The 11,060-nt window shown below is 37.0% G+C and overlaps 1 protein-coding gene across 1 annotated transcript; it reads left to right on the top strand.

The window, feature by feature from the left end:
* Positions 1-1,457: 1,457 nt before the first annotated feature.
* On the top strand, positions 1,458-7,295 carry arl14ep (ADP-ribosylation factor-like 14 effector protein). The gene is made up of 5 exons (XM_062424434.1): positions 1,458-1,625; positions 3,004-3,199; positions 3,328-3,453; positions 5,322-5,362; positions 6,458-7,295. Exons 1-5 carry the CDS (start codon positions 1,555-1,557, stop codon positions 6,684-6,686), a joined length of 663 nt encoding a protein of 220 aa, XP_062280418.1. The 5' UTR covers positions 1,458-1,554; the 3' UTR covers positions 6,687-7,295.
* Positions 7,296-11,060: the final 3,765 nt, after the last annotated feature.

Below are 11,060 nucleotides of genomic sequence, written 5' to 3'. Positions count from 1 at the left end.
TGGTATCAATATCCAGTGGAAAAAAGTCACCACAACTACAGTACTTCCGTACAACTTTGAGGTACTTGTTCCTTATTTCACTAGCTCTATTTGATGCTACTTTATACTTTCACTCCACATGTCAGAGGGGGAGTGTTAAGTGTCAGAGTATTGTTCCTTCTACTCCACTACATTTATTTGACAGCTTTAGTTACTTTTCAGATGAAGATTTGACACACACAAGGAACTACTGGACTAAACTATATAACTGTATATAAAGTTCACTATTAATAATCCAATGATGTCACATACAATCTAATATATTAGTCAGAGGGATTATATTAGTTATTTTAGTTAAATATTTTATGTACATTTTGCTGCTAATATTTCTATACTTTTACTTGAGTAGGATTTTTCATGCAGGACTTTTACTTGTAGTGTATTGTTACAATGTTATATTGGTGCTTTTACTTAAGCCAAAAATCGGAGTACTTCTTCCACCACTGGTTGTATATTCAGTATAACTGGCTGAACCTGTTATGGACGAACCTGTAAACGGCCCCTATTGGCAACCGTTTTTAAGCTGTCAGAGTTTACTTAAAGCACTGTACACACAGACTCAAAAACAGCTACATTTTATGTCCAGAAATCCCCAACTGAAGTAAAAGTACACATACCTTTATAAAAGAACATGTAGTTTTACTTAAGTATAAGTATTAGCAGCAAAATGTACTTATAGTAGCAATATAAAATAACTTGTTTTATCCTTCTGAGATTACTAATACTGTAGCTAGAGTTTGAATACAGTTAGATAGTTTCGTCCAGTGGTTCCCAATTTAGGGGTCGGGCCCCTCTAAAGGGTCACCTGATAAATCTGAGGGGTTGTGAGATGATTAATGGGAGAGAAAATAAGAAAAAACTAAGTTCTCATACGAAAATCTGTTTTCAGTTTTTGGACTTTTTCTCTAATCTGTAATTTTTGGTGAAATATTGGATCATTTGAACATTTATTGAAATTATTTTCCAAACAAATTTGCAATTAATCACATAAACAAATAACACATAGTAAATCTGGGGCCCCCGTTGGACTTGGGCGATTTTCTCCTTTGTTTCGTTGATAATCTGGCCTTGTCCATCAAGTTGCTGATAAATTGGACAGCAGTGTTAAAAATGAAGGTCGATATTGTTTGTCAATCCCAAGGAGGAGGAGGAGGAGGAGAGCCTGTCTCAGGGTGATGTATTAGAAATCTAGAGGAGAAACAAGCAGCAGCAGTAAATAAATAAATAAATACATAAATAGATAGATAAATATATATATATGTATATATAAATGCTAATTATGAATGTATGGTTTGGAATTTATTTTTTGCCAGCCTCTTGCATTACATCTGAATGGCCGCTAGAGGTCAGACTTTTCTGACCCTAAACAGGAAGTAGAGGCGGATGCATTTTATACCTCGGACGAAGAAGAAGCAGAAGGCAAACAAACGAGCATCGCTTGTGTTTGTGTCTTTTTTTTGCACGTTTCCTACACAACTCTCCCCATAATCGCATAGTTTAATCAAAGGTGACACCATGCCCGTCATCTGCGCGGTGATAGGATGTAACAATAAGTTTGTGAAGGGCTCTGAAATAAGATTTTACAGGTAAGTTTGAACGGTGTAAGTTTGCAGCGTGTCTCCATCCTCCTTTTATTTGCATTTAAGTTATTTTATAAACCACAAAACCTACATAGAGAGTTGCAGATGCATTACACACATTACGGTATAATTACTGCTTATTTGTGTGTTTTGATGAACCATACAGCAGCACAGCATTGTGTCTAAATGTAGAGATTATTAAAGGACGTGTTCATATTTGTTCTAGCCTGTCATAAAAATAAGTTTGGAGCCCAAATTAACTTTAATATAAGTTTGTCTTTCCATAATTATTCCTCCTGTTCATACTGACCATTAAAAGATCCTTTCATAATGCACTTATATTTTAGGTGAAAAAGTTTATGAAGCTTCAAATTAGACTGATCAAGTAGATACATTTCAATGTTACAGTCTTTTTAGTGCCAGGGTCCCTCTGTTTGTTACTATACTTCAACTGAAGCTCAACAGGGAAACACAAAGAGGGAATTTGATGCTAAAGAGACTGTAAACATACTTCATATAACTTCAGATCAACTTTTAAATTAATCTCTGTGTAAAATGACTGGATTATGCCCCCCATCACTAACATTGAAAGTGCATTTAAAGGGGATCTTAACCTCTTCCATTGACTGTATTGCAAACCTATTCTTTAACATGCTTCTGCAAATACATCAATGAATTAAAATAATATGCAGTTGAAATAAAAAATAAATTCACACATTTTATAAAGTGCTTATTGTCATTGTTGTATTGAACTAGTTGATTGTCTTAAAGATGGTCTCATAATTTGGAGCCTGGCAGTTGTCACTTTATTCATAATAAGACAACCAAATTCATAAAGTGAGGTTTAATTTATTTTCATGGTTACAAAATGCTTCATTGCACAAATAAGAAATTAAAGAAATGTCTGACTGATGATCAGCAGTATCATGAAGACTCAAAGAAACATGTATGAAGGCTTAAATAAGATAGTCACAGCATAAAATCCACAAGAACAAAAAACCAAAAGTAACTGAAGCTGAAGGTTTTGTATGTATATGAACTCAGTAACAAACCTGCACACTGAACTCTTTAACATTTAACTAACAGTGCTGTCTGTCTAAACTGTCTGTTGACTTATGATAACAGGTCTGGTCAAAATGTTGCTACATCAAATCCTGCTCAATAGTTGGTGCATCAGATCATGCATTGCTTGTTTTAATATGTCCATCAAACCAAAAAAAGACTTTCATTCATTTAAGTCATTTGAAGATCTTTAGAGCTTGATATGCTGCCATTAAGACAACTAATATGCTTAAGAATGATAAATTTACCTACCTGTAAATATGTCGAACATCATGCATCTGAGTCTGCCTTGAAACAGTCTCCTCACTTTCTTATGTGACAGGTTCCCACTGAGCAAGCCTCAACTTGCCTCAAAATGGGTGCACAGTCTGGGGATGAAAAACTTCACCCCGACCGCCAACACCTGCCTCTGCTCCGAGCATTTCCGGCCTGACTGCTTCAGGGACTACAATGGAAAGCAGTTTCTGAGGGAGGATGCAGTGCCCACCATATTTAACCAGGGCCAAGATACATCAAAGGTCTGGGTTCACAACATTATACATAAATATATCATCTATTCTTCGCTAGCAGGTTGTTTTCAGTCTACACTCATCATCCTGTCTTATTTTTATATTAAGTAAAGAGACATGTGTAAAATATTCCACAGATTGAACTTAGAAAACGAGGGGTGGTACCAAAGGAGACGAACACCACCAATCAGGTGGCAACACAAGCAGACAGAGACCGAGCGAGGGAGGCCGGTCTACGCAGAGAAAAAAGAGGCGGAATGAGGGTGAGTTTTCTTTAACTGTTGTCTGTTGTCACACATAAATGATGTATGGATAGAGGATGTGATGATCATCTTGTATAACACCAGTATTCGATGTGGTATCTCACTCACAATAAATACGGTATCCTTCAAATTAATCTGAAGGAGAGCACACGTTCTAGAGATTTGAGTGTGTTTTTTACGTTAATGTAGTTTATATGGAATCTGTATTCTGTGGCCTTAAACTTTCCTCCCTGTGATGATTATTTCACAAATATAAAACACAGGGTTAAAAACATTACATTTCCACATTGTAACTAATGAGTTCATGAGTCAAAATCACTAGTCTGCCCCACACTACTACTACTCTTACTACTATTCTTATAACAACAATTAGAATAAAATGATTATAGATATAGTTAGGGCTGCAGCTAATGATTATTTTCATTATATATTAATCTGTCAATTTGTAATTTGGTCTTTAATGTGTCAGAAAATGTCAATAACCATTTCCCAAAGCTCAAGATGCAATCTAAAAATATCTTGTTTTGTTCTGACCAACAGTCCACAACCCAAAGATATATCTTACTATCATACAGGTCTAATGAAACCAGAAAATATTCACATTTAAAAAGCTGGAACCAAGTAAAAATAATAATGACTTAGATTAATATAGCTTACTTTACATAGCGGGCAAACACAACAGATTTAAAACAATAAGCTAAGAAATAATAATAATGATTGCCAGAGAAGAGAGTTATTGGAGGCCTTGTTGAACACGTGGGTTTTGAGAAGTTTTTAAAAAGTATTCAGGAATGTGGCATTGCTGATTTCTGCTGGGAGAAAGTTTCAGGTGGCTGGGGCTGCCACAGAGAAGGCTCTGTCCCCAGAATCTGTAGGTTGGTGTCTGGGGCGGAGAGCTGGCCATTACCTGAGGAGCTTAGCCTCGGCAAGGGAGTATAGGGGTGGAGGAGGTCAGACAAGTACTTGGGGGGCAAAACATGGAGGGATTTGTAGATGAGAAGGAGGATTTTGTAAGCCGGGCAGGACTTGACGGGGAGCCAGCGAAGGTGGATGAGGGCGGGGTTGGTGTGCTGCCAGGGCTCGGTGGGGGATGAGAACCCTGGCAGCTGAGTTGCGCACGTACTGGAGCCTGCCCAGGACTGTGCTGGGAACCCCATACAGGGCTCCATTATAATAGTCCAGATGTGTGGTGATGAAAGAACCATAGCATTTATTTCTTAAAAAATGACTCAATGCAATTAATTGATTGTCAGAATGGTTGGCAATTAGTTTTCTGTTGATTCAGTAATGGATTAATTGTTGCAGTTCTAATTATAATCATGATGAAGACATTAATAGTTTAACATGAAACTTAACAATGTTTCAAAGTGTTGTACAGTCAGATAATAGTATGCTAATCACTTTATTAACACCTGCACATGTAAGAATGCTATTATCATTATTATCATTGTTATTTTTTATAGTTTATTGTTTAAAAAAAGTCGACTTATCAGTTAAGAGAACAGTAAGTACACCATCAAATAAAAACCAGAAGGACAACTGATACTGCAGTCTCATTAAGTGTGTATAGTTCACTCTGCAGTTGCTGCATACAGACTCTCTGAAGTATAATGAAAACAGTAACAAGCTCAACCTGAGTTTACAGTTAATGCTTTCAAGGGAAAATAAAAAAGTTTTATGAAGACATTTCTGTACAACATCATGCTGCAACTTCCCTTTCAGCTCAGTCCTTGAAACAATCATTACGTTTATTAAAGGTATCAATAAAATAAATGTCATTATTGATATACAACTGGCATTTTTCAGATGTCTGTTTTTATGAGGTAACTTACCTTTTATATCAAATGTTCTTATTTATGTTGTCATAGGGGGGACGAGGCGGCCGTGGAGGAAAACAGATGTCTGACAGGTGAGACACTGTGCAGATGTTTCTTCATTCCTCACAGTAGCACCACTGAATTGGATGATAGAATAATTAGTGCTGAGATAAACCTGCTGCTCTGCTTCAATCACTCACTAGTTACGTACATATGGGAATGAAGCCTGTTTTAAAGTGGAGAATGTACTTCCTCTTCTGACCCTATTTATCATTTTTGACTATCATGAGACTTTGTGTAGCAAAAACTATAAACAAAAAGATTTGTATACAGAAAAAACAGCTGCTGATTACATACCTTACATTTCTGTTGTTATTTACACATACACGTTATTTATGCTACAAATTTTGTGATGTTTTTCAAAGTTCTTGAGCCAATATCAAAGGTACGGCAGAGTTTTAAATAACTTATTTATTTAAGTATGATTATTTTCCCAGAATGTCAAGGGAAGAGAGGCAGTATTTTTTCTTAAATAGCTCCTTGCTTGTTTGTCCACTACCACAGCTGCCTCTAAGGAGCACAGTAGGAAAGAAAATGATGTTTCCTTTCTAGTAAAAATTACAGTAATCTCAGGAAAAATAAAGTTGTGTTCCAGCAGGTAGTTCATTATGTGATATTTAAGGAATCAAATAATACTGTAAGCCTAAATGGTTAAAAGGTTTATGAAAAGTTAGTGCATCAAAAATCCTAATTGCAGTACTTTATGAGAACAACAGCTGGAATATACTGAACATCCCAAACTGAAGATATCCAATCCTGTAAGAGTTTTTAGAGGTTAGGGCTTTCCATCAGGCTCTTGGCTGGTTCATTACTTAATTGAACCTAAATATAGATTTTGAGCATTGTTTCATAATCATGTGAAAAACAAAACTGCTCCCAGGTTTCCACCGCTGCTTACTGAAAGCTTCCATCATATTAATTATTAGAGCCTGACTGCATTGGATGCAGACATCATAACGCTGAACCATAAAAGATGTAAATTTATTCAGAGATAGTCTTAAATTCAGCTGTGATCATTTTATACTGTCAGATAAAACAAAACTGATGCCCCCTATTAAAAAATGTAATAGTGTTATGAGAGTGAGCAGGTCACTCAGTCATGTCAGTGTTTCCTTTTGATCGTGCAGGCAAACCGTCGGAGGCAAGAGCAGAGTGTACGACGGCAAAGGCCGACTGCTGAGCAACGGCAAGGACATGTGTGACTGTCTGGATGTGGATTGTATGGGCTGCTTCTACCCGTGCCCTGAGTGCTGCTCGCGCAAGTGCGGAGTGGAGTGCCGCTGCGACAGGAAGTGGCTTTACGAGCAGGTGGAGGTGGAGGGCGGAGAGATCATCCGGAACAAGTTTGCTGTGTAATTAGCAGTGAATCTTTGGATTTAAAGGCTCAATCATGAAGTCAGGGGGCTTCTGGGAACTAAAACCTGAGTAGAGCTGATGGACCGTTCAAGACTGTGAAGGAATCTTCAATAAAGTTCACTGATATTTATTAGGTTTTGCAGTCTCTGCATACGCTAGAGAGCTGTGCAGAACAGTGTGAGTATTCTGTCCAATGTTGCATGTTCATTTTTATTGCTCATAGAAACTTTATTACTGTAAAGCTTTTTTCTTTCACCAGTAAAACATTTCTTATGTGCCAATCTGTGCTAATAAACAATGTCCTCAATGATATATGGCTGCACTGCTGATGTGCTCTAACATCTGCAGAAGTGGGAATAAGTGAACCTCAAGTTTTTAGTGCAATTGTCTTAACCTGTCTTAGTTAAATCCCAAATTGTACTTTATTCCTCAGTTTTGTCTGGTTTTACACAATTCAATATCCTAAATTTCGACTTGAATTATTTACAGGAGAGGATAAAATACAATAATCATTTTACATTTTAAAAGAAAACTAACTTTAGGTCAACAAAAATAGTTTTCCATAATCTGTGGTTCAGTTAATTTTACAACGTGATGTTAATTAATGAGAGACTGACATCCATTGTCCTTGGATCTCAAAGGGAGGGGTTGGGGGGGGGGTTGGGCAATCTCCCTCATGGAAGAGTGCGATGACACAGTCATTCAAGCTGGAATTCCAAGTTGGGAACTCGGGCGATATCCATCTTGTGTCAAACCCACCCGAGGGGCACGGTGTAAGGGTAAAGTGCCCTAATGTGCTGCTCTCATCTATACATAGTAATATACACAGTACAGCTTTATTACATTAAAATAACATCTGTAGTACAACCACAGTTTGACCTTTAGTATCATCATAATTACTGTGAGCAGTTATTAGGGCATCTTTAAGCTGTTTTTCTCTTGTAAAATGCAAAACTAATAGATTCCCCAATTCACTGACTGGTTATGTTTGTTCCTATGAATGTGTCATCATACATAATTTAATACACATTATAATTTTCACATTAAGTAAAATATTACATTGTGGCTACAAGCATGCAACTACATTCCTTCATGCTTGTACTGCTGTGGGTTTGTCTTCTTTCTCATCATACAAACACAAACACCTTAGTCTTTATAATGTTTAAACGCCACATGCAAGGCCCTCTTTGCTCCTCTCAAACATCCTGTCTCTGCAGGGACATCACCTCACACTTAGAACATGTTAATGTTAACATTTGGAAAGAGTTAATCCCCCAAAAAAGACCAAATGCTTTCAATAGATACCAAAAAAGAGGAATCTGTTTACAAAAAGAAAGAGAAGAGAAAAGCTCTGAAACACCTTTTGAAAATATCAAAGTGTTTTTAACTGGATGCAGGTTTTAGGAACAGAATTTTATATCTCTGCTGAAAAAAAAGTTCACTCCTGTATGACTGTTTATTAGCTTCACTAAATCACCAAATTAAATTAACTAAATGAATCAGTGGAAATGGAAAAATAACAAGTCAGTCAGGGCCAAACTTTTTCGTCCTGTGTCTGTCCAGTGTTCAAATCTGAGCATATCCACCTGTTTTAGATGAATAAAGGTTTTAATTTCATAATATTTGTTATAGTGAGCAATGCCCAGCCCTTTAAAGCCATTAAAGCATAATTTAACATCTGTTTAGAGTCTTCTCAGTAATCTATATGGTTAATAAATGCCCTTGTAAAATGTAAATAACTTTATTTCTGCTTTATTTTTTGCTTGATGATCACTGACTTATTCATACTAATACTGACCAAAGACAGCAGGAAGGCAGCATGACACAGCAGTTCATCACCCCAGCTAAAGAAAGACTTGCAGATCAGCTCAGACAGTAATGTCTCTCTTTTTCTTTTTTTGTACATCCTGCTGTCCTTGAGCTCAGCTGTAGGTTAAGTGTCAATGCAGTCCAGGGTTGCTTTGCCTGCATATCTTCTGCTTATTTTTCAGGAAACATTGGCAGCATGAGTCAAAACAAATCGAGGGTGAAGATTGAAACAAGTGTGTTCCTGTCAAAACTTAAACTTTGAGCAATTGCAGGGGTGTATATATATTTATCTATTATTTTATTCATAATCTTTTTACAGAGGAAATCTGGTGTGAAATCATCTTAAAATGACATCATTAACTGTTTTAATAAGTGTATAGTGCGCTGTTCTGATGAATTCGCTGTGTTTTGATCAGCACTGCCTTTATAATGTATTTTATGGCTCATTTTTAAAGGCCTACATATAAATGAAGCTTATTAATATTTATAAAGCTAAGTCGATTAGAGAGAGAGAGAGAGTGTGAGTCGATGCAAACAAGTCATTCATCAAAGGAACTGAAGTTTTGTTCCAAACTTAACTTTAAGTTCAAGTTCAAATATTTTATCAGTGCAGAAACTGATGTTGCACCCACTGCAGATATTGCAGTCTTTTTAAAAAAAAAAATGACACGTATTCTCCCGTACTGGCAGCTGGGCAGAATATCGAGCTCATGAGTTGTTACTATGCTGATGTGAGGAAGAATATCTGGACGTTTTGCTCTGAAAGCATTTCATTTGTTCATTACTTAGAAGATTTGTGAGTTAAAACTACCAGATTTTAGGTGGTGAAGTTTCGGAAATGAGTCTTTGGTCATGTTTTTAGTTTGTGTCTAGCAGAGGATCCACCACTTAAGCCCAGACTGAGATACCTCAACAACTACTTAAAGGATTCCTGTGAAATGAGGATGAATGCTAATGACTTTAGTGATTCACTAAGCTGACATCTGGTCAAATATACCAAATGTCACAAAACCTGCTAAACTTACACATTCCTATCTGCCTCAGTTGTACTTTTGGGCATGCTAGTTAGCAAATATTAGCATCCTATCATCTTATAATGACAGTGACCATGGTAAACATACCTGCTTTAGCATAGCAAAGTCTTTCATTGAAGCCAAGGTGCAGCCTCACAGGACCTGCTAGTGTGGCTGTTGACTCTTGTTAATAGTCGACATAATTTCATTTGCTAACACAAAGCAGCTCGGTTGCTGTGGGGATGAATGAATTACCGGTTCTTTCAGCGGACGGTAACAGCTCTGACTTTTAAACACTTTAGTCTGTTACGCCTCACTCACACCAGTACTCTCACTGGATTTTTCCATCGCTCATTAATTAAATACAAACCTGCCAAACCAGGAAACGATTAAAAAAAAAATTGAAACAAATACAAGAAAGCACAACAGCAAAATAACTTTTTTCCAAATGAAAACTTTTCTCTTGTGAATTCCTCGAGTACATATCCATTTGGAGCCCTGTGTGCTTTAACAGCCACTGATGAGCTATAGTAATAAATCACATTAATAGCATTCGTGGGACCAGGCTGTACTGTATATAACCTTCTAAAATCTATTGTCCTTAGTTTTAGAAAACAACTCAAGGAAGAATTCATCATAGCCTGACACAAAGCCATCCACTTCATGACCGTGTCCATTTCCTCCCTCCAGCAGAGGAGTCAGAAGGACAGACCCGTCTATAAACTTGATAAAATGTCCATCTAAGTATTGGCTACGGCAGTCATTAGTGGGGGAAGAGCACAAACCCCCTGGGATCTGCTGGATAAAAACAAGCCACTATTAAAGGACACCGACGACCTGAACGGACTGAATCTGTCAGCAGCGATCCAGCCTGCAGTGTCCACATTGTACTGGAGATGTGACAGAGGAGTCGGTGCCAATAGGTCTGACATCCTTCTGGATGTTTGACAGCTATGATCAAATAATGAAGCTGTCACATTTTTCACCCCAACCTTACAGTAATGTCAGAGATCACCGGCTTACTTTAGTAAACAGCAGCAGTGCTGAAACAATTAGTCAGTTAATCAATCTACGGAAAATTAATTAACAACTTTGATAATCAATTTAATATTCCAGTCATTTATCAAATGTCAAGATTAACAGCCTGCTGCCATGCTAGCAGCTCTGTGAGGCTGTACTTCTTATTATTCATGTCATATTGGAGTTACTATCATTATAAGTTTTCTCCATTGAACTTAAACTGGGTTTTTTCGGCACTTAAAGTGCCAGTGTTTAAGATTTATGGAGATGTATTGTCAGAAATTGAATATAATATTCATAAGTATGTTTTAATTAGTATACATTCACTTTAAAAATAATAATTATAATAATAATAATTGTGTTTTTGTTACCTTAAAATTAGCTTTTTATTTCTACATGGGAGTGGGATCTTTTCCATGGAGCCGCCATGTTGCAGCTCCATGTTTCTACAGTAGCCCAGAATGGACAAATCAAACACTGGCTCTAGAGAGGGCCCTCAGCATTTTCGCATTTGCCATAAGTTCTTCTACAC

Source organism: Scomber scombrus, chromosome 1 (genome assembly GCF_963691925.1).
Source record: "Scomber scombrus chromosome 1, fScoSco1.1, whole genome shotgun sequence".
NCBI classification, from domain to species: Eukaryota; Metazoa; Chordata; class Actinopteri; order Scombriformes; family Scombridae; genus Scomber; species Scomber scombrus.
The sequence above is the reverse complement of the archived record's forward strand: the minus strand, read 5'-3'. Positions and strand labels throughout refer to the sequence as shown.